Source organism: Pteronotus mesoamericanus, unplaced genomic scaffold (genome assembly GCF_021234165.1).
Source record: "Pteronotus mesoamericanus isolate MK-2021 breed Mesoamerican mustached bat unplaced genomic scaffold, CSHL_Meso_final contig_25, whole genome shotgun sequence".
NCBI classification, from domain to species: Eukaryota; Metazoa; Chordata; class Mammalia; order Chiroptera; family Mormoopidae; genus Pteronotus; species Pteronotus mesoamericanus.
In genome coordinates, this window is record NW_026555105.1 from 8043487 (window position 1) to 8070803 (window position 27317).

At 52.9% G+C, this 27317-nt stretch overlaps 1 protein-coding gene across 2 annotated transcripts in view; it reads left to right on the forward strand.

Annotated features, from left to right (window-relative positions):
- Positions 1-3876: 3876 nt before the first annotated feature.
- PREX1 (phosphatidylinositol-3,4,5-trisphosphate dependent Rac exchange factor 1) overlaps positions 3877-27317 on the forward strand; it is a 196086-nt gene continuing 172645 nt past the window's right edge. For both annotated transcript variants that reach the window (XM_054573629.1, XM_054573628.1), the window contains exon 1: positions 3877-4366. In XM_054573629.1, coding sequence (XP_054429604.1) covers positions 4154-4366 — 213 coding nt within the window. In that variant the 5' untranslated portion in view covers positions 3877-4153. The remainder of the gene's footprint in view (positions 4367-27317) is intronic.

Sequence of the window (27317 nt, forward strand, 5' to 3'; positions counted from 1 at the left end):
TTCTCCTTGCTTTATCTTGCTGGGGTTTTTTTTGTTTTGTTTTGTTTTGTTTCCTTTTAAGCAGGGCTTGGGAAGAGGGCCTTCAAATCCCAAGCCTGCAGAATCTGAGAGCATCGTGTCATGGAATAAGGACCTGTTTAATGTTTCCAAGCAGCATCAACTTCTTCCCTGCAGCTGTGAAGCTTATGCACTAGAAATAAAATGGTATTTCCCACTATTTGTGAAGTACATGGCAACAGAAACTCTAAAAATTGTCCCTGTAGAAGAGAATTTCCCTATCTTTATCATCACCTTTTCCCCGCACTGAACTGAAGGGTTTTTTTCTTTCTCATTTCTAAAAACTGATTTTTTGGTTAATGTTTCCCAGTTGTGGTCTATTTTAGGCCCTGCCCTGGAGGTATACAAGGATCTAAGGGCTCCTTACTGGAGATCCTGGGGAGTATGGGTGGAGGTGATGGGGAAGAAGGGAGGAGAGATCGAGGCTGAAATGGGGGTAGGAAAGGAAAACCTCCCCCAGCTTGTGTTGCTTAGTCATGTTTTTTCAGTGAGTTACTCTGTGCCAGGAATAGCTGGGAGGCAGCCAGGCCCTGGACCAAGGGAGTCCCCATTGATAACACCAGTGCTGAGCCCCCTGTGTGATGCACTCCCTGGAGTAGGCAGTGACCTGTGGCAAAGGCTGGCGGGCACCACCAAGCAACTTGAGAAGCTGAAGGGATCTTGCTTATTTGTTCTGTGTTTATTGATTGATTGTTAATTTGGTTATTGTCCCTCTCCCCCTGCTCTGCACCAGACACACCAGGAGGGCAGAGAACACAACCTTATCTGTGGTGTTCACTGCTCAGGATCTCAGCCTGGTGCAGAGTAAGCCTCAGTAAACACTCCTTGAGTGAATGACAAAAGGAACTTGCTGTCTCTATTTAATTTATAATTGTCTGCCCTCCCCACCCTGGAATAATGTCAGCTACTTGAGTGTCTTAGGTCGTTGGTCCTGTTTCCTTCTACAGCCTCAGGATCTCACTCAACGCCCAGCGCATAGTAGGTGCTTACGGCAGATACTTCTCTCTTGAAAATAGAACCCCAGGATGTCCAGGCAGCCACGTCCCAGGAGATGCAGCAGAACCGTTCTAAGCTGATGGTGACAACCCTGCTCTTGGTCAGGGGCTATTTAAGGGTGGTCATGTGACCCAGGCTGCCCTGTGAGGTTTAAGGGAAATTCTGCCTGCTGGGGCCTTTGGAGAAATTCTTCTCTCTGATGAGAGGATGCCCCCCCTCCCTTCCCCTTTTCCTTCTCTTTCCAGTCTTGCTTTAGCTTTGTTGTGTCAGCAGGTGATGTTGTCACTGTAGCAGCCATCTTGTGAACCTGAGGCTCCACACCTTGGGAGAAAAGCCACCATGATCTGGATGGCAGAGTCGAAGGTACCTTGGTCCTTCATGATGTCACCAAGTCCCGAAACAGGCAGAGGAACCAACTCCTTTGGACCTTTGTCAAATAAACAATGTCTTTACGTTTTAACCCATCAGTAGCACATTTTTCTCCTCCTTGCAGCTAAATGCAGCCGAATGAATTCAGCGCTCATTCCACGAGCTGAATAAATAAAGGTCTTCATTTACTGAGTGGTTAGTACCTGCTCTAAGCACTTTCCCTGTATTAACTCAGGAACCTCTGCAAGGACCTTATGATGTCAGTATAGTTATTATCCTCAGTTCACAGATCAGGAAAAGGAGGCACAGAGAGCTTAAGTAATTTATTAAAAATTGCATCATCTTTCACTGGTGATGGGTTGGTGGGGAGAAATATTCCAGAGGTATCCAAGGGAGTAACAGCATATAGAAGGGTTGGGAGTGGGCCAAGGGTGGGGTCCATTCACAACTGTGAAATGTTTAGATGGTTCTTTTGACAGTGTGGGCCATCTCTTGGGTGAGATATGGGATGTTTGTGCACACGTGTGTGTGTGTACGTGTGTGAGAAGCAAGTTTCTCTGAAGGTGAAGCAGGTCTTCCATGGTCACAGCTGGGAAGGAGGACTAACATTTATTGAGCACCTACTATGCGCCAGTTATCTGTCAGATACTTTGTATCAGTGGTTCTCAACTGGGGACGATTCTGTCCCTTGAGGGACATTTGGCAATGTCTGGAGAGATTTTTGGTTGTCATGACTAGGGAGGGAGTGCTACTGGCATCTAGAGAGCACAGTATACTGTTAAATGTCCTTCAAAGCACGGGATGCCTCTCCACAACTAAGAATTACCCAAAATATCAACAATCTTGGGGCTGAGAAACCCTGCTTTACAGGCAGCTTTTCTCTTACAAAGGCTCCCATTTTACAGATTAGGCCACTGAGGCTCAGAGAGGTGAAGTGTTTTGGCCAAGGTCACTCAACCAATTAGAGTTGGAGCTGAGGTACAAAAGCAAGCCTGTTTCGTTCCGAAGCCATGATGCTTCCACTATGCATTCCCCTTGTGGGAGATAGGATTAATTTAGAGATGAGGCAACTGAAGCTCAGAGACGTGTAAGGTCACACAGCAGAGCAGCTCCAGCGACATCTACAATTTCCTGAGAACCTTGGCAGTCAGCCACATTTTGGACATAACTGACTCCATTACCCAAACCTAGCAGGCTCATCTGCCTCCCTCCCTTTACTTCCTGCCCAGGGGAACTCCGCTCACCCAAGGCCCAGGTCAAATGCCACCCTGTCCATGATCCCAAAGGAACAGAGCTTGCGGGGCAGAAGCTACCCCACTCTCATCCAGCGTCTTTAGGCACTTCCAGTATTTACCCAGAGGCCACTGGGAGAACAATCCTGGGTGTTAGGAGCAGAAAATAAATGAGCAATAATGTTCCTTCCTGAAGAATAATTATAGTCTACAGGGGGATATTATGTGAAACAGCTAATCCACTGCATTGGCGGAGATAATACAATCTCTGGCCAATGAATAGGGATTGTGTGGACAGTTTGGAGAATGGAGTCTAGCCAAGAGGGCTGTTCATATATGCAATAATAATTAAGAATAAATATTTATAGAGACCTTTCTAAGTGAGTTAGGTACCATTTTTATTCCCATTATACTGAAGAGAACATTAAGGCTCTTGAGACAAGGAAACCAACCAAAGGTCACCCAGCTAGCAAGTCGTGGAGATGGGATTTGAGTTTGAGCATCATACCTTCCAGTGAGGCAGGCGGAGTCATTGTTGTGCAGAGCAGCCTGGACTAGAAGCCCGATTCCCAAGACCTTACCTGTGGAGGTGGGTGGATGGGAGCGGGGCTCAGGCAGAGCAGTAACTGAAAGCTGATCACTTTTTCTGGGAAAGGTGGAAAGGGTAGGCTCAGCTCACGGGGCAAAGAAATTCACAAAGAAAGAGAAAAAGGAAGAAAGGATGGAAGGAAAAATAGGGGTAGGAAAAGAGAAAAGGATTAAGAACGAGAACAGCACGTCTTCTCAAGGTCGTGGAGCGCCCGAGGGCACCCCAAGGGTTGGGTGTCCCAGAGGCAACAGCCCGGGCGGGGGCAGCCCCTCTTTCTTCCTTGGGCTGGCAGGGGAGCGCGTGCCAGGGAGGGCTTGCTACGGAGCGGCTCGGATGCGAGCTTTTCCAACTGGGTGTTTACTTAGCCCTGCAGCGGCCAAGGCGGCCGGACCTGCGTGCGTGTGCCTGTGAACGCAGGGTGTCGCGTGTGCCGGGAGGGAGTGGCGTAGCCCGCGGCGGGGGTGGGGGCGCCACGCGTTCGGGTGCAGAGTTGGTGCGCTCCATTGCGAGCTCCGCCGGGCCCCTTCCGGAGACTTCCTCCCCCCGGAGAGCGGCTGGCGGCCCCGCTTCAGTCGCGCCGAGTTTCGGACGCGGCGCGTCTCTGCGGCTCAGCGCGGCGTGGCACTTGGCAGACGCTCCCTGAGAGGGAGGGCGGCTGGGGCCCGCCGTCTGGGAGCCCCGAAGGCCGCCTCTTCCCGCCCCTGGTCCAGCCTCCGCTCGCTGCCTCCGCCCCCGGCCCGGGCCGCCCCCGCCTAGTCCCGCCTGTCCGTTCTCCAGCCCGCCGCGCTGAGCGCCGGGCCAGCGGCTGAGCCGGCGCACCTCGTCCGAGATGGGGTGCTTGGACGCTTGAGTCGCCGTTCGGCGCGACCTCCGCGCGGGGAAGGACCCGGCGCCCTGCGGCCGCGCTAGAATGGAGGTGCCCGGCGGCAACGAGTCCTGCGGCGATGGGACTGGGGACGGTGCCCACCCGGACCCCAGGGCCCCCGGCGCCGCTGCGCCCAGCTCCGGTCCATGCGCGGCAGCCCGGGAGTCGGAGCGCCAGCTGCGCCTCCGCCTCTGCGTCCTCAACGAGATCTTGGGTACCGAGAGGGACTACGTGGGCACCTTGCGCTTCTTGCAGTCGGTAAGTGTTTCCCGGGGAGCGCGGGGACAACGCAGCGCCGGGGCCTCCGCGCGGGGCGGTCCCCACAACCTGTGGCCGCAGATTCCGGGGGTCGCGAGAGTCGCCTCTGGGGCGCCGCGCGGGCCGCGTAGAGAAGGGAGGAGACCTGGGCTCTTCTAGAGCTGGACTGTCTCCTTCTTGGCTGGCCGGTAGTCCAGCCCGACCCGGTGTCTCCGGCACTTCGGTACCCCCCGGCACGCTGCCCTTTTGTCTTTTTCTTCTCCTCTCCCCGCCTTTCAAATAGTTTTAAAATTAGTTACATCCGTGAGGCAGGGACTCTGGGAACCAGGCGCCGGGAGCTTTAGCTCCTTCGTTCCCCCCCGCCCTCCGGGGCTTTCTTCGCCTTCGGGTGCACCACTGACTTTTCATCCGGGACCGACTCTGGAAATGCGAGAGCCCCGGTCCCTCCGTGCCGAGTAGAGTAGGACAAAACCCAAAGCCCAGAGGACGGACGGAGATCGACAAAACCCCAGAGTAGGACTCCGGGTCCCCACGCACACGCTTTTGCTGGCGCTTGGGGAGAGTGGGGTTAGAACTCACGGTTTGGCCGTCCCACCTGGCCTCCCTCACCCCCATCACCAATTTGCAAATCTACAGCGACAGAGTGTAAAATACTCACTGAGGGCTTCCTATGTGGCAGGCGCCTATATGTGTCCTTAGAAAGGTTTAACCTTTACAAGTGGCCCATGAAGTAGAGAGGAACATTCTCCCCGCGCCCCCCCCCCCCCGCCGCCGCCGCCCCCGCCCCCGCACCCTCCTTGTAGATGGGAGACTTTAGCTCCAGAGAGGTTGAGTAACTTGACCAGAAATCACACAGCGGGTTAGTTGGTGATAGTGGGTTTTGAGGCAGGGCAGGCCCAGTCGGTACTTTGAACCCCTATCCTATGTTGCATTTCTTCCTCCTTCTTTTTTTCTGTGAGAGGGAGGAAGGGGCCGCTTCCCTACTCTCCAAGGAAGTGAGAAAAGTGGCTTTTGGGGGGGAGGCAGGCGGGCGGTGGGACTGGGCCAAGCCTCTCTGCGAGTTAGGAGACTCCAGGGCTTTAATCTCTGTGCCTCCTGCTGGGACCTCATTTACTCCCTTCTCTGCTCTAGGAAGTCTTTTAATCCTGGTTCAGGAAGGGCTGGTGGGGGCGGTGGTGTTTCCTTTAGAGACCTCTGAGCTAGGCTCTGCAGCTTCCAGTCTCGGGGGCAAGAGGGAGACTCTGGTGTCCTGCAGGGTCCCCAGTAGCTTGGGGGTGTAGCTGAGGCTGTGTGAGGTCCGAGTTCCAACTCAGGGAGGAGAGAGCCCTTCTCTCTGTGAAAAGAGGGGCGGGGTGGGGGGGTGTGGAGTGAGTGAGTGTGTGTGTGTGTGTGTGTGTGTGTGTGTGTTGTACAGAGGCATTGAAAACCATTTGGCTAAAGGACCCTTCTAGAAAGGCCTGGGAGAATAAGGCATGGCTAGCATCTACCCTCCGCCCCCCATCTCTCCCTCTCTCACAGCTGAATAAAAGAATCTGCTCAGTTTGAAGCTGGCAGTTTCTGAATTAAAGATGTAGACAGCCCTGGCATCGCTGAGCAATGTCAAATTCTAGGGAACTCCTCACTTCTCCTTCTGAGCCGCTCCCTGCTCCTCAGTCTAGAAGGAAGAGAAGAAAGCAATTTTTTTTCTATTAATGGGAAAGAAAGCCCTTGCCCTAGATGGTGTGGTGTATTTCAGAGCAGATAGAGATTGCCTGTGGGTTAACGGTGGTTTTACATTGTCCACGTGTAGAGTCTGAGGACGCTGGAATAATGGAAATTGATTGGAATCAACCATTCTTATTATTAAAGAAACAGGGGGAAAAGAAAAGGTTTCTCTACTTTCACATTATCGCCTTGACACTTTTAATTTGCTGAGTTCATCACTGTCCGTTCTGAGATGAGCTGTTCCAACTTTGACATCTTGGACCAGTCGTGTCACCTGTCCTGACCTCAGTTTCCCCACCTGAAAAAGAGGGGACGTGATCCAGGCTTCCTTTCTGCCTTGTCCTTTCGGGTGACCCTAAGGTGGTGCCAGAAATGGACTGATTGTGTAACCTGACCAGCCATACCTTGTTTATGAGCCGTAGGAGGCCTCTCTCGTCCTGCTCCTTCAGAAACGGCCCCCAAACAATCCAAGGCCTTTTCATTTTGAAAACCCAGGGCCCGGAGCTTCAGGAACTGCTAATTAGTGAGGCTTTCCACGCAGCAGCGAGGCTGGCAGCCTGCAGGTTGTGATTCTGTCTCTCTTCCCACTCTCTCCTCCCAGCTTTTATACTTGCTAAGGGATTTTTCCCCCAGCCTCCTGGCTCCGGAGGGTGGAAGAATGCTCAGTAATCCCTCCCTGCTTTTAATTCCATGTGGCAGAGACAGGCCTCGAAGGGCTTTCCTGGCCTCCCTGTGTCCTTGGTTTTAAGGTTCCGTTGCCAGTAGAAATGAAGGTTTTGTGTCAACTGAACATTGCGGGAGGTGCAGAAAAGCCAGGTCCAGGTGCCTGCCCTCACGGAGAAGACAGTCTCGTGGAGGTGGGCAAAACGAGGGTTTACGAAAATCCAAGTACAAAGCTGGGCTCTGCAGTTAGACCGCTTGGGGTCAGGTCCGAGGGCTCTGTGGCCTAAGGCAAGTGGCTAGATCTTTCTCAGCCTCACTTTCCTCGTCTGTCAAATGGGGGATGATAATAGATCTTGTAGAGGGTTTTTAAGAGGATGAGTTATGTAAATACGTAAAAAGCACTTCGAATAGTGCCTGGCAGACAGTAAGGCATATGAGAATTCCTTATTATCGTTACTGTACTAATTCAACAAATAATGCAGGGGATTAGGGTTGTAGGATCCCAGCACCCAGAGAACAAGGTGTGCCGGGAGGGCTGCCTGAAGAAAGCAAGGCCTGCGTCAGCACCGCAAGGAGGACGGGGGCCCTGGATGAATCTCATGTTGACCATGGCAACCGGCCACCGGAACTGGTGGTTTTGTTGGGTTCTGGGCCTGGGACTCCCTGTTTTCTCCAGAATCTCTCCATCTTTTCCCATGTCCTTCAGGAGCTGGATTGCACCCCCTCCCCCATCTCCAAGGGGGACTAACAACTTTGGTGCCGTGTCTTGCGTGTGTTTATTTGAGTCAGGGAAAGGCAAGGACAGGCCTCTTGTAAAGTTGCTGGATCTCTCTCCGGGGACGCCACAGAGGCTGTGAAAGAAATTGCCCTGGCGTCTGACTCTGAACATTGGACCTGCACAGTTAGAAGCCCCAGCTGTGCGGAGTGGCCCCTTTGTGCTCTCGGGCAGTATCGATAATGACAATGACAATGACAGTCACTGCAGGGTAGGAGCTGACCCTGGTTCCTCCTGGACTGTGCTGAGCCCTTTGCACCTATCAACGCATGTGCTCTTCGCAGCATCCCTGGGAAGGGAGTGCTGTTGTGACCCCCACCGACGGAGGAGGAAACTGAGGCAAATACAGTTTAAGTGAGCTTTGCTGGGTCATGTCGTCAGCATTTTAGCCAGCCTTTGATCCTAGGCTGCCAACCCCAGGACTCATGTCCCCAGCCACGTTGCTGCCCCTGGCTTATTGAAGGCTTGGCACGTGACTTATTAAGGCAGCCAAACTGGCATTCAAGCCCAGGTCACTGTGACCCTGACCCCTGCCTGTGCTTCCCCCAGTCACTTCCCCTCCGTGATTCCTTTTCTCTCTTCTGCAGAACGGCCAGGACCGTAGGAGAATGGAGATGGCAGGATTGCGGGTTCTTCCTCTGTGCTCCGTGTCTGTGCGTGGTGTGAGGGTTGAGTGCGGGGCCCTGAGCCAGGCTGCTGGCGTTCAGATCCTGGCTTTACCTCGCGCCAACTGGGCAGATCACTGACCTGCGCTGTGCCTCAGTTCCCCCATCTGTGCAATGGGTATAGCACCTCCATCATAGGGGCATTGTAAAGCTTGACTGATCCTGGGGTTTAAGCCCTTGAACCGCTCCAGACACACAGTAGGGGCTGAGAATGCTCTATGGTGGCTCTTTGGGGATGTGCAGCAACGCGGCGGGGTGGGGGTTGCAGATGAGGTCGTCGATTTGGGGCTCAAAGTCTTGCCCCTTAAAGAGTGAGCCTGGCGCCCACCTGCTTCTTGGTTGGGTTGCTTTGGGGTCAGGGGCAGGCGCCAACAGGTCCTGTGATGTGTGTGCCAGCCCGGCAGGCGGTGTTGGGGAGAGAGGGAGCCTGGGTAGACGGGCAGAGAGACTCTCCTGGGTGGGAGTTGGTCAGCAGCCCCCTAAAGGGCTCTCCGGGGCTGTGGACAGAAACCTGTCACTCCCAGGCACCCAGAGGGCCTGCCCCACTGGCTGGGCTGGGCGGGGGTCCCTGAGGATCAAGGGTGTGAGCAGAGAGCTCTCAGAATGCCTTCTGTGGTTCTGCTTTTTTGGGGGTTGGAGACTGAAGCTATTCCTCTCATTGGAGCTCTGCTTGCCAAAACAAGAAACTGTGGTTTTGTGTTGTCACTGTTTTTTTTTAAAAAGCGTTCCGTGCTCCTAGTCTTGACACTAGGCAGCTGGGGCGGGGGGGCACGTTTTTCATTCTGCAGCCACTGAAACGTCATGACGTTCCCTCTGCCTTGGGGGGTTCTCATGAGGTTGTGTTGTGAAAAGTAGGATACTAAGAAGTGTGTGTGTGTGTGTGTGTGTGTTTTGGGAAAATACTTTGGGAAAATAAACAATAACTGTAATCTACACGTGGATGTTGTATTATAACATCACAGGAGTTTGGGGAAAAGGCCGGGCAGGTGTGTACCTCGTGGAGAAAGGCAAGCAGGAAGATAGAAAAGGGAAAAAAAAAAAAATCCCAAGAAATCTTGGTCGTTGTGTCCTTTTCATAGAAAATGATGTCTGTGCATGTGAATCTATTTTTTACAAAACTCCAATAGAAAGAGCTGTATTTGCAGCATGACTATTAGATCAACGCAGTAGCGATAGCAGTAACAATTTGCAAACACTGACATAGTGCCAAATGTTTGCAAGCCCTGTCTGTGTAAAGTATTCTCCGTACCTCAACTCAGAATTTCCAGGTATGATTTTGCTTCCCATTTAAAAAAGAAATGAAGGCAGAGGGGGAGCAGGTCAGTTCCCCCAAGATCACACAGCCTGGCAGAGCTGGGACCTGAATCCAGGTAATCTGGGTGCATAGCCCACCTTCTTTACCACCACCCAGATCATGACGCCATGTTTATGACCAAGATAACTGCCTTCGTGAGACCTCTGGACTGCTCGGGTGGGCAAGAATTAAGCCAAAAGGTCCAAATCATGTGAGCCTCGGGACACTGCAGAGCCTGGGCCAGGCCACTTTGTATGGGGCTGACGATCATCAGGAAGTCAGTGAAAATCTTTTGATGCTAAAACCCTGTGTCAGCAGGAGTTAGACAGGCCCCATCTTTTACGTATCGCAAACAAAGCTGTGAAAAGGTAAAGCCATAAAGAAATTAAGGTTGCTTTTCTCAGCGTGCTGGTATTTATGGAGCGCCTGCTTATATTCCAGATAGTGTTCTTGGCCAGAAAAATGCAGCCATCAGCTGGGCAAATGTGGTCCCTGTTCCCATGGGAAGGATGGCCCCTCTCACCGAGATGCCAGAAGTTGTGAATTTGAATGCGTTTCTTCAAGTGAGCGTCCTGGGCACCCATTCCCTGTTATTCTGGTGTTCGCCCTCGTTAACGTTTCTGTCACCTTAAGAAGAGATGGATGGGATTGGTGTCCCTGGCTTTTGGAGGCTTCGGGGCACCCCTTTCTTAGAGAGTGTCCCCTTTAGCCAGTGAGCCAAAGACCTGCTGGGCTTGGGGCCACTCCCTCGGATCAAGGAACCCACATCCTCTTTGCCTCACAGCCCCGCTCTTTAAATCAAGCTTTTGTAAGAGCTAAGTCTTCGAAGCAGGCAGGCCATGCCAGGCTGCAGAGCTTGGTCTCTCAGGTTCTTGCGACTTCTCTCCTTTTTTGCCAATAGGCACAGGCTTTCTGGCTGGAGCCCTGGTGGGAGGTGGGTGATCGGGATGGGCTGTTCCTCGAATTGGCCTGCTGTGTCCTCCCTCCCCGCCGGCCTTGTTCCCCAGGCACAGGGTGAGGTCAGAGCAGATCCTAGCTTCAGCGTTCAGAGGACAGAGCTTGAGAGCAAGCAAGGGGCTTTGAGTCTCCTTGATTTACAGGTGAGGCTCCCCTAGAATGACCCCCTGAAGAAGTTTTGGTCCCCAGAGGAGAGTGAACTCCAGTCAAGGGTGGAGGCCCTGCAGCTGTTCAGAGTTCCATCCTGAAGGTTCGAGGGGGAGGGCTGGGGGTGGCCCACATCCTTCTCCGGGGATTGGTGTTTTCGCCCTCACAGCTGGTCTGGGCTGAAGCCTTCTACCTTCCAAGCCTCCGCATGACTGACATCCTGGGGCAGGATCATGCTTTGTTGTGGGGGGCCGTCCTGTGCACTTAACAGCATCCTTGGCCCCTACCCACGAGCCACCAATAGTGCCTCCTCCCCCCAACTGGGACAACCAAATATATTTATGTATTTGCATACTTAGCATGACACAGTTTGTTCTTTTCGCCCAGTAGTGTGTCTTGGGTTCATGGTTAAAAGCACGGACCCTAGAGACAAGGGGCCTGGGTTCGAGTCTCTGGCCCTGTGTGACCTTGGGCAGGTCCTGTTGCCTCTCTGAGCCCTGGTTTCTCCATCTGCACAGCGGAGATGGCCGCAGTCCTCATAGGGCCACTGCGAGGAGTGCGGAGTGCGGTCCTTCCCGCGCCCGGCACGGCCGTGCGCCCAGCCAAGGTCAGTCACCCCAGGACCTGCCGTCGCCGCTCCTGTTCTCCGAGGGGAAACCCCCAGCAGGAGGGGAGGCCTTCTAGCCCCTCAACCCTGTGTGGATTTTTAAGTCTATTTTCACGGCTCCTGGACGACCTGATGGGATCTGCCCACCCCTCTTTTGTCTTGTGGTCAGACACTCAATCTGTGTTTACCCGCCTGGTTCCTTCCCCAGGGTGGAACTGACAGACGATCCCTTGATTCTGGGCCAGGGGAAGCGAGGCTATTTCAGGCTGGCAGGACTAGGGCCATGAAGGCTGGTGGAGGCAGGTGGCACTGGCCACCAGGATCTGGGGTCTTGTGCGGGGGCGGGAGTGTGGCTTCTGTAAGGAGCAGCTCTCAAGGGGAGCGAGGTCAGGGTCAGGGCAGGGTGTGGGCGGTCAGTACTTTCATTCACAGATTCACTTATTCGCTCAATAGATGGACACTGAGTATGTACTATGTGCCAGACACTGGGCTAGGCGCCAGCATGTGGCCAGGGGAGGATGGACAAAGTCCCTACTGCATTGGGATCTTCAAATATTACAAAGAGATCACTTGAGAGAGTGACAGGAGGTGCAACAATAACGTAGTCCGCTGAGGCCCTGCTTTGTGCCAGGTACCGTGCTGGGTGCCTTGTATGGATGCCCTCTTTGAGCCCTTGCAATGCCCTTGGAGGTGGACTGGATGTCATCATTGTACCTATTTTGCAGATGGGGAAAGTAAGGCCCAGAGAGGTTGAGTAATTTGCTCAAGCCCACACAGTCGGGGAATAGAGGCACTGAGAAGGATGTCAGAGGGTGGCTGTAGGGATGGTAGCAGGTATTGAGATGGAGGGTCACGGAAGGCCTCTCTGAGGAGGTGGCATCTGAGCTGAGCCCTCTTGCCAGAGAAGGAGCCCGCTGTGGAAAGAGTTGACGGAGGTGTATTCAGGTGGATGGAATAGCACGTGCCAGGGCCCAGAGGCAGGGCCGTGCTCAGCGTGTTTGAGGAACAGCGAGAGACTAGGGTGGTTGGAGGGGAGAGTGGGGAGATGAGAGCGGCGCGGGTCCCCCGGGCAGGTGGCGTGGGCCTCTGTAGCAGTGGGGTGAGGCGTCCATGGAGGGTTTTCAACAGGGGTGTGGCATGGCCTGCCCGAGGGCCCCCAGCCCCCTCCTGCCTACAGCGTGGACACCGGCCTGGAGGGAGGCCCTCACGCCCCTCCCCTGCGCTCTCATCCCCCCAGCCAATTCCCGTTTGCTCCCAAGCTTCTGTGTGACCCAGGGCCATCTCTGTCCCCTGTCTGGGTCTCCGCCTCCCTGTGGGGGCTGAATCTGGGCTGACCACTCCTGGAGAGGAGTTTGGGCCCCTGTCTGTGCCCTGGGCATGGACAGGTTGTGCTGGCGGTGGCTGCTGGTTGGAAGGGCTGTTGATATGGGTCCCGGCTTCCTGTGAAGGAGGAAGGCACCCCTTGTTTTCCGTTCAGGAAACTAATTTGCATGATTAAAAACTGTTTGATGGCACCTTCATCTCCACCCTCCCCACCCAGCCGACATAACAACCGTTTCACAGTATTAGCTCTCACCTCTGTCCTGCCACCAAAGACCAGCCTCTTTTTCAGGCCCACTTCACCGTGGAGGAGAACCGGGGCACAAGGAGGTCAAGTGGCTCACACGGCCGGGAAGTGGCCAGGGCTGTTGCTGTCACCCTTGCCTCAGTCCTGCTGTCTCTGTACACAGCCCCGCGGGCTCCAGCTAACCCTGGAGGCAGCTCCCGCCCCCGCCCTGCGCAGAGCCCTCCTGAGGCAACCACCTCCTTCGGAGTAGCCCCAAAGCCCTTGATTAGAACGGCCTAGAACCAGGGATGTCCACCCTGCGGCCCCGCGGCCCCGGATGGCTATGAATGCGGCCCCGCCCGAAGTCGTAAATTTATTTAAAACATTACTTAGTTTTATTACTAACTTTTATACTAAGTTTTATTACTTAGATATGTACGTTTTCTGTATTAGTGATCACAAACTTGGGGCCTGCTTGACGATTTTAAAAGATTATCGAAAGGGCCGCTGCATAGTTAGGGTTATTATATGAGGATTTTTTTGCTTATCTGTGGTGGCAGGTATCATGAAAATCATGCACGGACCTTTTTTTGCTCATCAGATTTCATTAGTGTTTGTGTATTTAATTGTGTGGCCCAAGACAATTCTTCCAAGCGTGGCCCAGAGACGCCAAAGGGCTGGACACCCTTTCTCTCCTAGAAGGCCTTGCAAGATCTGCCCCTGTCTCTTCGCCTGTTTCCTCCTTTATTATTCTTTTTTCCCTTCGTACAGTTGTTTTTAATTGAGATATGATGCACGCCCTGTAAGCCTCACTTTCTCAAAGTGTATGATTCAGAGGTTTGAGGATATTCACAAAGTTAGGCAATCGGCACCGCTATCTCATTCCAGAATCTCCTCTTGCTCTTCCTTGCCCATTCCTTCTCAGCCACATTGGCCCTTTTTCAAATGCACCAGGCATGCTCTTGCCTCAGGGTCTCCTCACTCTCTCTGTCTGGAATGTTCTCCTCCCAGTGTCCCCCCTGTCTCACTCCTTCAGGCCTTTGCTCAGATGCCCTGCCCTTGACAAGTCTTCTCTGACCCTACCCCCACCATTCAGAACTGTGCTCCACCCCCACCTCACCGCTTCCTAGCTCCTTTTCCCTGCCTTATTTTTAATTCACTTTGTCTCTCTGGAACTAAGAACAACGCCTGGCACATAGTACGTGCTCATTAAATATTTGTGGAATAAAAAAAAATTTTTTTCAAAAAAAAAACACCAACCAAGGAGCAAAACTTTCTCCTCTGTGTACATGTTTACGTTTGCTTACGAAATGTGATGATCTCGATTCCTACAACTGCTAGGTATTTTTGTGCAGACTTTCGGGGACCTGGGACTGAGACGGATAGTCCGATGTTTTCTGACGTAACTAACGGCAAGGCTGGGATGGGCGGAGGGAGTTCAGCGCAGAATTTTCTGCCCTGTGGTGTCGTGCCCAGGCACCCAGAGTCTGGCCCAGGCTGCCTGCCTCTGAGTGGCTCAGGGGCCCTGGGCAAGGAGACCTTCCTCTCTGGGCCTGGATTTTCTCATCTGCGCACCGCGCCAACCTCGTCTCCCCCAGTGCCCTTCCTGCGTTCTTCTTGTTCTTGAACCCTGCGAGGCTAGTTCCAGCTTCAGAGCCTTTTCCCTTGTTCCCCTTGCCCACCTTCAACTGTGCTTTGCCTCAGGTGCCCCTCTCTGCCTCTCAGCGACACTTCCTTAGAGAGCCTTCCTGTCACATTCTCTACATCGCTACACCTGTTCTTGGTACCGGTCACTCTCTGAAATTATTATCCTGTTTACTTGTTTAGTGTCTGCGCTCCCCCCTGCCATTGGAATGTAAGTGACTGGAGGTCAGGACCCTGGCCTGCGGGGTGTACTGACAAATCCCAGCACCTCGCACATGCTGGATGCTCTGTTAGTATCAGTCAAAGGAGTGAATGAGTGAGTGAAAGGGGCACGTGCTGTGACAGAGGTCCTCCCGGTTCCTGCCACTTTCTTAGCGAGTGGCCTTGACTTTGGGGAACGTGGACCCCAGTGTGGGGAGTGGCTGCAGACTGGCGTCCTTGGCCTCCTGCCCTTACCTCACAGGGAGTGCTGTGTGGTCCCCGCCACCAGCCGTTGGCCGGCCAACCTGTTGATTGGGTGGTTTTTGAGATTTATTTCCCCTTCATCACAAAGGTCATAAATACAGCGGGGGAGTGTGTGTCAAAGCACATTTCCTTGTGCCTGTTCAGCTGTAGGAGCTCTGATGGAACCAGGTAGGGGACAATGTTTCGTGTGTGTACGTGGCTGTACGCATCGTGTGCATCTACACACAGGGGTCCGGTGACAACACCCTAGTGTGCTGTATTTACAGGCAATTCAATACATTTTTTTCAAAGTTAATTTTTTGTAACTTTTTGCCTTTTTGTTGAATTTCTTGGGGTGACACTGGTTTTCAAAATTAGGCAGGTTTCAGGGGTACCATTCCACAGAATGTTGTTTGTACGCTGTGTTGTGTGTTCACCGCTGCAAGCCAAGTCTTCGTCCATCACCATTTATCCCCCCATATCCTCCTCCATGTCCCCTTACCTGCCTCCTCCGGCTTTTTGTATCGACATTTCAGGTATATAGAGCACCCCGTATACCCTTCACCCAGATTCACCAGTTGTTGGCCACTGGATGCATGTACTTTATCAACCCTCCTACTTGTTTTCTCCCTATTCCCCTGCACACATCATGCATTTTTATTCTTATTATTTTGATCCATTTGAAAGAAATTGTAGACATGATGCCCCTAAATAATTAGCATGTACCCACTAAGACTGTGGATATTTTCTTACATAACCACAGTACAGTAAATAAAATCAGGAAATTTGACATTGATACTAAATTATATAACCTATGGTCTATATCCAAATTTAATCTATTTCCCCCAAAACATTTTTTATGCCTGTTCCCCCCACCCCCATTCCCATCCCCAGTCTAGGGTTCAGTCCTGGATCACACATCATATTTAGTCACCCTGTCTGGTGACTTTGACCACCTGTGACTTTTGAACCCATGCTGCTGAGATGTGGCTCTGTTAGTGCTTGTCCTGGGTCACCATTTACCAGCTCCGTGACCTTGGGCAATTGACTCATGGGCCTCGGTTTCCTTATCTGTACAATGGCGAAATCTCTGTTCCTACCCCACAGGCTTGTTCTCGCCTCTCACGCGTTTTACCGCGTGCCTGCCGTGTGCCTGGCCCTGTTGCAGCGGTCGCAGGGCAGGGAAATGTCTGGGCCCGGGGTGAAGGTGGGGCTTCCACTCTCTCGGAGTCGGCTTGTTTAGGTGGAGGGAGTGCTGGGCATGGTGCTGTCTCCTAGGGACGACTGCCATGCCCTGCGTGCTTCCTGTCACTGTCTTTGTTGTAGGGTGTTTGGAAGATAAAGATGAATAAAATGATCTCACCTTTCCAAACAGCCAGGTCACTTTTCGGTGCATTCCCTCCTCATCTTGTGCATTGCGTTGTACCCCAGGTGTGACCGTGCTGCACACGATAGCGTGTCTTGCTTCTCTTGTCCCTTCTCTGCACCTTCCTCCTGCCGCTGCAGGCGTTCTTCATCACCCAGCCTTTGGTGGCCTCCTGACGAAACGTGGGCGCGCTGATCCCTGGGTCCAGGCCAGATCCGGGCTACTCGTTGGCTGTGTGATCGCGGGCAAGCTGCTCTACCTGTGTGTGCCTCAGTCTCCTCGTTTCCAAAAATAGTGCCTACCGCTTAGATCGGTTAAATAATAATAACGATGATTACTTAACCATTCCTCTTATATTGGGCGTTTATATTGTTTTCAGTTTTTCAAAGTTACAGACCACGTGCATGTTTGCTCAAGCTGCCAGCTCTTTTACCAAGTTGGGGACTGAGGGCTGAAGAAACCTTGGCTTAGGACCTTTTGGTCTTTGCTAACACAAATAAATCATTAGCGTCTGGAATCCTAAAATCAGGTGGTCAGAGCCACAAGAGACTAAGACATCCTCTCACCTGTTCGTCCAAAAGGGGAGTCGAAGGCTCTGAGCCGTTAGTGACATGGCTGAGGCTTCCCGAGGGAGTGTGTGGCTGAGGTGGAACTTGACTGAAGGCTTTCTGACTCCCGTTCCGTGATGCATTACCCAGTGGGTAAGATGCGTTGGAGGGCAGAGGGAGGTTTAACTCGTGTGCAGATGAGTCCAAGGAATTCTGTGGGCCCAGGAATTTCGTGTGTCTCTGGGGAACATTGTTACCAGATTCTTTGACTTCAATGACCGTAAATGGGGGGTGTGTGTGTGTGTGTGTGTGTGTGTGTGTGTGTGTGTGATTCATGGTCCATGAGTCCCTAGCACCATGGGTTCCAAACTGGAGGTCCCCAGGCCAGCAGCTCAGGCCCAGAAGTGGCTTTTGACAGGCCCGTATAGTGTTTTCCGAATTTGTTTATTGCCAACAGTGAAAAATTTGAAATTCATACAAAAGAAATTTCATACACAAATCTGTATTTCTGGCTTCTTAAATAACCAAAAGATTTATTCACACCAAGTTTGCATCCCTGCAGGTCAGCATGGGGCTACAGCTGAATAGCGGCTGCCTTTTTCAGACAGGGGCTCCGCCTTCAGCGGGCCACAGACCCCACCCTTCCGTTATCTCTGACATTGAAACCAGACGTTGATTGCCATTTGTTATTGTGCTTGTCCTGCTGTTTTTCTTAAAAAAAAAAAAAAAAAAAATCCTCAACCAAGGATATGTTTATTGATTTTGAGAGAGAGAGGAAGGGGGTGGGGGTGAGAGAGAGAGAGAGAAAGAGACATCAGTTGCTTCCGGTACATGCCCTGACCGGGGATTGAACCCGCAACCTAGGTATGTGGCCTGACTGGGGTTTGAACCTGTGACCTTTTTTGGTGTTTAAGACGACGTTGCAACCAACTGAGCACCTGGCTAGGGCTGCTGTGTTTTTTTTTAAGTATTAGAATTAAGAGGATAATGGGTGGGCAAGGGTTCTTCTAACCCTTGTTTCTGCCACACGGAAAACTGAAATCCAGACCAAGAAGGACACATTTTAGGAAAAGTAGAAGGTGAGAGGTTTCTCTTTGAATAAAAGATGTTTAATAAGCAAAAAATGCGTTTAACAGAACTGTGTTTAATGAGCAAAAAAGTGCTTTTCCCCTACCGCCTTACCTGCCCGGAGCCTGTGGGCATTTGGGTTTGAGTTGGGGTTCACGTGTGTGGGTGGTCCTTCTGTGCTCTGAGACCGGTAGGGGGAAAAGGCGGTTCTCCCTCGGAAAGGGTGATTTGTTACCCCAGATCCCACTTCCTGTGGCCTGTGGGCAATCGCTGTCTTTGCTTTTTCCAACATCAGCTGTATGGCTGTAGGTTCCCACATTTGCCTGTCGTATTTCCTGGATCTTTTTCTGTACTTGTTCTCCTTTGGGAGACGTGGGGTGTGGACCCCTGACAAGAAGCAGGGGGTTCCTGCAGGGCTGTGGGACGTTCCCTGCATTTGGCCTGTGGTCCTGTTTGGATGGCTGGCCCCTGAGACCATCACAGTCCGTCTTGGTGTCCTCCTGAGCTTGTGCAGCCCAGTGGAGGCCTCTCCCTGACCCCCTTTCTCTCAAATCTAGAAGATTTTGAAATAACAACAACAACAACAACAACAACAAGAGCACTGCTCTTGCTGATGAGATTAGCAAGAGTTGGTTGTCAGGAGTCTTCGGTTGCAGGTGATGGGAAGCCCAGCCCAAGCTGCCTTAGCGAAAAGGGGCATTGCTTGGCCTGCGGCAAGGAGTGGTCTGGCCTGCTGTCCTGGAGCGGGCTCCTGTCGGCGGCCTCGGTCAGGCTCCCATCCCGGAGCAAGTCGCTGGGACCCTGCCTGGCCAGGTCTGGGTGACGGGCCCACTGGGCCATATGGCATTCGGGGAGTGGTGGTTCCCGGAAGGAAGGCCCCAGGGTGCTGGGGCTGGAAGGATGGGGAGCCAAGGGGAAGCCTTTCTTCTCTACTTCGGTGCCTCCACCCCAGGCTGGAAGGCTTTGCCTTTGTTCAAGTCTGGAGTCCCAGGGGAACCTGCTCATCACCTGACCCACCGCAGTGCCTCGCAGCTTTTCCAAGTCCTACCTTCAAAGCTTTGCTCATATCCTGCCTTCTCAGGAGGCCGTCTCTGACGATTCCGGCTCTTTCCACAGATCTCGTAATAACACCAGTGTCCACATGCTGTGCTCTGTGGACACGACCCAAGCAACGTAGCCTTCCAGGAACCGGATGGGGAAGATGTTTCTGTGTTGCCTGTTTTATAGATGAGGAAATAGAGGCTCAGAAAGGTTCAAGAAGCTGCCAGGGTCACACAGCATCCTTCTCTCTTATTGGAGACTTTGCTGTGTGTGTTCTGTTTCCTTTCATGCCACCAGGCACCTTCCAGATGTGTCACCTCAGGAAAATGACTAACCTCTGTGTCTGTGGGAAGAGCGCCCCAGGCACAGGGAACAGTGAGTGCAAAGGCCCTGAGGCCTGAACATGTTTCTGGAAGAGCAAGGAGACCAGAGTGGCTGGAGCAGAGTGAGCCAGCAGGAGAGTGAATCGGAGGTGAAGCCTGGGAGGTAATAACAGGAGTGGGGAGGCTGGTGGGAAGACCGTGCCGGGCCCGTGGGCCGTCAGGAGTGCTCTGCATTTTATTCTGAGGGAGATGGGGGTCCTTGGAGCTTCGGAGCAGAGGAGGGACACCCTGACTCGGTGTTTGCAGGACCCGCCCAGCTGCCAGTGGAGAAAGGACTGTAGTGGGCAGGGTGGGGACAGAAGGAGGAGGCTGTCCTGGTGACCCAGGTGCAACAAGGTGGTGGCTGAGGTCTAGGGTGTGGTGCATGTGGTTAGAAGTTTGTTAATTGCTCCTCTTTAGCGCTTCCGGGTTGCTCACCAGCTGTGTGGCCTTGGGTCTTGGCTTGATTTCATTGAGCCCTCAGTTTTTTCATCTGTAAAATGGGGTTAAGGATGTTACCTCTCTTACCAGGCTGTGGGGATGAATTGCATGAGGTGATAAATGTACCATGTTTCCTGGAGTGCCTGGCACATTGTGAGCGCTTGGCAAATATTCGTGGCATGAACCTTTGAGTGAGTGACAGGGAATTTGGGGCGGCTCCAGCTCTTCCGAAGGCATCTATCCCTGAGGTCAGCCCCAGAGTGGGAAGCATCCTGTTCACCCCCCTCTACCCCTCTTCCTCCCCACGCATGGAGATTTGAATGAACAGAACCCAGAATGTTCTGGCAACAGTTGCTCCCTCTTCCCTAGTGACAAAGACATCTTTGTTATGCCTGGGTGTGAAATCCATTTCAGAAATGAGGACAGTGCAGGCTCAGGAGTCAGCCTGTGGGGATGGGGAGGGGCTTGGGAGGAAGGCTTCTCAGGGCGCTTTCGATGGATAGCCCGCTCCTCCGCCCCGCCCCCCGCCCCGCCCCGCCTCCACAATCGTCTGTCCTCTTTTGGGTCCAGGATGCTCTCGAATTGGTTCTGTGGAATGAGAATGTGGAGCTGCCTTTCTGCTGAGAGATCACATCCATCAACGTTACCTTCTGTAGCATTGCACTACCTCTCTCACGCACTCAAAGCGGTAATACCCAGTGCTGGCCCAGCTGCTGGGAAGCAGGCAGTTTCCTGCGCCGCTGGTGAGAGTGTTAATGACTTCTGTCTTTTGGGAAAAAGAGTCTGGCAGCGTCTTTAAAAACAAAACCAAACCAAATCCCACAGTACCCTTTGATTCAGTTCCTTTGAGAATCTCTTCTAGAGAACCAAGAAAAAAAGTATGTAAAATTTTAAGTTACGAAGATGTTTATTTCAGGTTTGCTTATAATAGCCAAAAAAAAAAAAAAAAAAAAGGACACCACACAGGTATTGAATTCATTAGTAGAGAAAAGTCTTAGGATTGTAGTTGTTCATTCATGTGTTAGGATATCAGGCAGCTGTTTAAAGCAGTGATTTTCAAGTGGTATGCGGCAGCACACTGGTGTGCTGCAAGAATTTTTAAAACATGCCATACCTGACTATTTAGTCAGGGGCACTGACCTCTTTTCCCTTAGATCGTCTAATAAAGTGACAACAGCCAACACAACAATAGCCATCCGATGTGAATGAATCAAAATTATACCTATTTTTTTTTGTTAGATGAGCAAAAAAATATACCACATTCTTTGGTGTGCTGTGGTTTTTGTAGTTAGTTTATGTGTGCCATGAGATAAAGGTTGAAAATCACTGGTTTAAGGGGAGTAAGATTGATTTCATCTCTTGATGTGCAAGGCTTGCACATGCTCTACCGTTAAGCAGTAAAGGTTAAGTTACAAATCCGAGTGTGGTCCCAGTTTTGTCAAAAAACAAGAACAGAAAGACCCTTTCAGTAGGTTTTATGAATGTTGAGGAAAGCACTGTGCGAGGCCCACCCGGATGCTAATTAGACATTGGTGGCCTTGGACTGAGGATGGCGGAGGCGATGTAGAGAAAGGTATTTGTCTTCATTTTCTTGCATTGCTTCATTAGTTATAAGTAATATATTTCAAGTTAAGATGCACTTTAGAAACAAGGAGACTCTTACTGGCCTCTCACGCGTGGTGTGGCAGGCCTGTATTTAATATTGTGTCCTATCAACCCTTCCAGAGTCCTTTGAGAATCCGGATAATTGGTGGTTGAGCAGGACTCTGAAACCAGGCCTCTTAATTGAAATCTAGGGCCCAGATTTGACAAAGGGACAGAGATCTTGCCTTCATGGAGCTGATATCCTGGTTGGCATAGAACCGTGCTAGGGCAGTGCTTCTCAAAAGCGGCGATCGGCCGCCCCGCCACGGGCCTCTGGTGATGTCTGCCGACATTTGTGATCATCATAACTGGGGAGGAAGCAGGGATGTTGCTAAACATCCCGCAGGGCCTAGGACAGACCTACGCCAATGATCTGGTTGAAACCCCTGGGCTAGGTCAGTGTCTTGCACATACATAGTATAAGAGCTCAACACATTAGCTGCTATGACAAAATGATGACAGAAATGTTTCTGTATTTGCCACCCGTCTTGCTGATGAGGCTTGGAAACCAAGGTGGGAGCAGGACGCCCTATCCCTGGGGGAGGGAGGTGAGTCCTGGGTTCAGGGCTGACCGGCAAGTCAAGGAAGAGGGATGCCCTTGGCGCTTGGGGAGACCCCAGAGACCCAGTCCTGAGTTTGGTGCTGGCTGCCCCTTGGGGCTCCCCAGCTTGGTGCCCGTGCTGTCGCTGTTGTCTGCCAGTCACTCGGATGCCTCGGGCCCAGATGCTTTCTCAGCCCCCTCCCCATGTGTCAGGTCTTTGTCAGGTCCTCTGGGAAGTGAGGTGGGGGGTGGGACTCTTTCTCTCCGCTCACGCAAAGCTGTGACTGGCAGCAGGGCGTCGTGCCTGCGGCCTGGGGCCTGGTTCCGGCAGCTCTGCCAGCTGAGCGGGCGCTCAGATCACCCTGAGTCAACTCTGTCCCGCTCTGAGCCTCAGTTTCTCAGCGGGGCGTCGGAGGGGAGCTGGCAGTGGGGCGGGAGGCGGTGGATGCCGAACTCCTTTGTCTATGGCAGGCATTCCGGAAGAAGGCGCTGAGTCAGTCTTTCTCTTCGTCGCCCCTCTCCGCCAGCACCAGTCCAGGAGGCTGTGGGAATGGGAGCCCAGCGGCAGGGAGACGGGGACAGTTCCTTCTCCGTCCCTCGGTCACTTTACCATCATTCTGCTGATGAGTTTGTCTTGTTCAGTCACTTTAAATGCCTTCTCGTTGCCGACACTTTGCAAGCTTCTATTTCCCCCACTGACCTCTGCCCTGACCTCCAGGTGTCCATGTCCAGATGACGACTGGACATCTCTCCTTGGGTGTCTGGTGGGCATCGCAGACTCCCCGCCTTCTCCAGCTTACCCCTTTCTCGGCCTCCTTCTGTCTGGTTAATGGTCCCTCTGTCCTTCCACTTGCTCGGGCACATCCTTAGAGCCATCTTGATTCTGCGCCCTCCTCTTATATCCTACATCCAAACTATCAGGAAATCCAGTTGACTCCGCCTTCAGCAGGTGCCCAGATCCTGGCCGTTCCTCACCCCTCCACAGCTGCCACCGTGGCATCAGCCACCGTCGTCTCCTCCCCAGTCCCTTGCTTTTGCCCTTGCCCCCGACAGGGGGTTCTCCACGCACATCCTGTGTAAGTCGGATCACGTTCCTCCTCTGCTCAAAACCCTCCCGTGGCTCCCACTTCACCGCTGTCCATGCCGAGGCCCCGAGGATGACCTGGAAGGCCCTTCGGTACGTAGTCTCGCCACTTTCCATGTCCACCTTTCCGACCTCAGCTCCAAGCACACCCGGCACATTCCTGCCTCAGGGCCTTTGCACTTGCCGCCTTCCCGGGCTAGAGCACTGCCCAGGGATCCATGTGTTGTCTCTGCTCAGATATCTCACTTCCTCAGTGCGGGCACCGGAATACTGCACCTCCTCCCCATGCTTCCTCTCCCCATTCACCATTGTACTTATATTTGACTTGTCTGATTATTATCTACTCTCTCCATGCTTGGAGGTCAGGGATGTATGTTTCTCGTGCTCCCTGCTGTTCCCAGATCTAGAACAGTGGTACCTATTACATAGGGGGGGTGCTCAGTAAATATTTGTAGAGTGAAGGAAAGAAGAGGCATCCGTTCACTGTCCCTCATCCTGGAGACTCTGTTGTATGTCCGATCTCTGGGCATCAGGGACAGAGTTAAATCAGACAATGGTGTGTGTCCTCGAGGAGCTTCAGTCCTAGGGAGAAAATGGACACCCAGAAACGACATGGCAGAGTGGGAAGTGCTTTTGCAGGTATGTTCTTCAGGACTCTTTAGGTTGTAAATGATAGAAACCTCAACTCAAAGGGTCCCAAGCAAACAACAACAACAACAACAACAACAACACTCTCTTGTGGGCTCACTGGCTTCAGGAGTCATGGCTTCAGGCGTGGCTGGATTCAGGTGCTCCCTGGCCTGACCTCTTACTCCCCATCTGGAGCTCCGATTGCTCAGGCCTGGGTCCCACGTCTGTCACTGTGGTTGGAAGTGAGGAACCAGCTCCTGCACAACCACATGTACCAAGAGCAGGACTAGGGCGACTTCAGGAAGTCACATTTCTGGAAGCTGTGGAAGGGGAGGATTTCACACGGATTCTGAGGCGCTGTTGGCATGTGCGATCCTGTCTGTGGAAGGTGGTTAGGAGGCTGAGAGTTGGGGTGCTGCAGGTTTCCTGGTGACAGGAGGCCCCCCGTCACTCCCCGCTACACCCCCTTTTGCTCCCTCGGCCCTCACTTTATAAATATTCCTGGCTGTCCGCCAGCCTTCCCCCCCTGTATCACAAAGGGGCTCCAGATGGCGCGGCTCTCGGGGAGTCTGCCACGCAAATCTGTCAGGTTCCTATCCCCCTCCCTGCCTCCCCTCCTGCATATGCTGGCTCTGGGGTTCTCGGATCCTGTTTTGGGTCTGAGGGAGAAGGCTGCTCGGTCCCTCGATGGGCCTCTGCGATGCTGGGAAGCCTCGGTTTACAGGAGAGGGGCCTCCTAGGCCGGCCCTGTGCCTTCTGCCTTTCTGTTCCCAGGGACTCGCCGAACCAAACAGGCCTGCCGTGGCCCACTCTTCCCGAGATCTACACCAGGATCTCTCAAATTTTACTACGCATATGAACCACCTGGGGACCTAATTAGAATGCGGATTCTGGATCAGCAGGTCCGGGGTGGGGCCTGAGATACTGCTTGTCTAACAGGCTCCGCGGGGATGAGGGGTCCCTGCTGCCAGTCTGCAGACCACACTCCGAGGGCAGAGGGGCAAGCGTCTAGCACTTTCTCAGGAAAGCCTTCCTTGGCTCCGCCCCTCCTGTCTCCCCAGCCTGGGTCAGGTTCCCCATGACAAGCTCACAGGGCTGCCATTCTTCTCTTAGAGCCCTTGTTACAAAGGGAATGTCCCCACCATGGTAGACACACTTTTAAGCTCCAGGAATCTTGTTTTCTGCTGTTTTCATACTGTCTGCAAATGTTGGTGAAGGCCCTACTGTGTGCCAAGCACTCGGAAGCAGCAGTGAACAGGCATAATCCCCACTCTCATAGGTCTGACACTTGAGTCGGGGGAGAGGGTCAATAAGCAAATAAAAAGAAATCCTGCAAGTGACAGGTGCTGTGACTGCACTAATACGGGGGATATGAATTAGAAGCACAGGAACTTGCCCGAAGACCACCCACGCGGTCAATGGCAAATTTTAAGGTAACACGTTTTTAGAAATGCCACAGTTGTTTGCATCGACAGCAGTTTGGTCGCACGTCAAATATGTTAAAGGCGTGATCTCATAAAGGTCAGTGTTCAGAGTTCACCGTGGTTCTCGGGGTCCCGTCCCGTCCGAGAGCCTGAGGACGGAGCCAGGCTGCTTCTGCCCTCTGCGAGGCTCCTCCGTCCTCGGCGCTGGCCGTGGGCGGGCGCTGCAGCCTCCCGGGGCCGCGGGGGAGGGGGTGAAGGGAGCCAAAGCCCCTGCTCGCAGGACTGTGTGGTGAAGACTCGGTGGAGGCTGGCACGCTCAGTGCTAAGCGTCACCAGTACCGCTATTATTATCTTTATTCTTACTGATGGATAGAGTGGTAAACAGAGTGACCAGCTTGCCCTGGTTCGTTTAGGATTGTCTTGATTTTAAAACTTAAAGCCCCACATCCCAGGAAACCCTTCAGGCCTCGGGAAACCGAGACGTCGGCCCCCCTTACTTATAAATAAGTTTGGGCCCTGATGTCAGTCAAGCCTAGATTTCAATCTGGCTCTGCCATTTCCGGCTCTGGGACCTTGAGCAGCTTGCTTAGGCTCCCCGTGCCTCAGTTTCCCCACCCCTGCAAAACGGGGAGTGATCGTAGTACGGCCTCGGAGGGTTTTGTGAAGTTGAAATGTATATTAAAGGTTTGGTGGAAGAGCTGTGTGCGGGTTGTCCAGGGGCCCAAGTGGACTGGAGGGAGGCTGAGACTGTTTTGAAGGCCCCGTCTGGTACCTTGAAGGCTCTTCCCTCCCCCACAGCTGGCTTTGGAGTCTGGCTGGCTCCATCCTCCACCACATCAAAGCTCCCCCCTGCCCCCTTTATGGCAGGGTCTGGGGGCCCCCGGTCCAGAGGCTGATTAGAGCAAGATCCTATCTGTGCGGTTGGAGGTGCCCAGCAGGGGGGAGGCTGCGGGGCCTTGTTCTCGCAGCCCCTGCTCTTCCCACACCGCTCAGAGTGCGGGCTGGTGCCGTCTTGGGTTTCCGCTCAGCTGGCCCCTCGATGGGGGTGGACAGACGCCGGTGTACCCGTGGGGCCCGGACAGGCCGTGCCACTTCTCTGTGCCTCGTGCCTCTGCCCTCTAAATGGGACTGCTCGCGCACCAGGGTGCCTCCAGTCTGGGGCTGTGTTAACAAAAATACATGCCGGACAAAACTGGGTCCCCAGATGGTGGCATTGGAAATATTTTACTTGGAACCAGCCAATACTCTGAGCACACGCAGAGTCCAGGGCAGTATGGCTGTGCTGCTCAAGGAAGGGCTATGGGGCTTATAGAAGCCGCTCTCGGGATGCTCCAGACAGTGTGCACAGGTGGACATGGCTTCTGAGGGGTCTTCAGAGTCTTCCTCGTTCAGTCCTCTGTGTGTCCTCACGGGGGAACATCTTGCTGATGGCTGTGAGGGGCCTCCATGCAGGGAAATGCCTGCCACCCCCGAGCCAGCGTGCAGGGGAGTCTTGAGATTAAAGGGAAGAAAAATATGTGGGGACCCAAGAAATGAGAGCTACTGTGTCCTTTAAATTGAAATTAAAATTTTATTCATTTACATTTACCGATTTAAGACAGGGTCTTGCACAGATCTGAAAAGATTCCAATTTAATCCTAGTAAGAAGACCAGACACACAGCTCTCTATAATCTAGTCAGGTGGTAGGTAATAACTGCAGGAGGGAATTTGATTGAGCACCTACTACATTCCAAGGCCCCTCAGGCCCTTGCTCTGCTCCAGGCATGCCCCAGGGCATAGCATCATTGGCAAGGGGGCTTGGGACTGTCCCAGATCTGCGGCGTCAGAATCTGCTTTAACCTGCGTGTGCAGCTGATTCGCAAGCACACTATGGCTTGAGAAATGTCAATTTGGGCACTGCTGACTCCTTTAGTCCTTAACAACCACCCTGTGAGGTAGGGTGCCTGAAAAAAAGAGGAAACTGAGGCATGGAGAGGTTCAGCGACCTGCCCAGGCTTACGCAGCTAGCAGAGTTTATAAAAGAGTCTATGACGAGAGGCAGAGCCAGGATTCGAACCCAGGCCGCCCAATGCTAGAGCCCTGTCCTTGACCATCCTATTGTTCCACTCAGTGGGGCGCCAGCTGAGAACACAGAAAGGGAGTGGATGATTCTGACCGGGGGACAGTCGGCCTCCGCCGTGCCCTGGCTGAGCTGGACCTTTAGAGAGGAGGCGTCCTTCGCCAGTGAGGAGCTGGCCTGGCGGTCCCCAGAATGCTCCTCAGCAGGAAGGTGAGTCACACGGTCTGTAACAGCATGTGGGTCCGCTCTTGAATTAGATGTACATTGAAGAATAGGAACAACCTTTCATTAGTTAC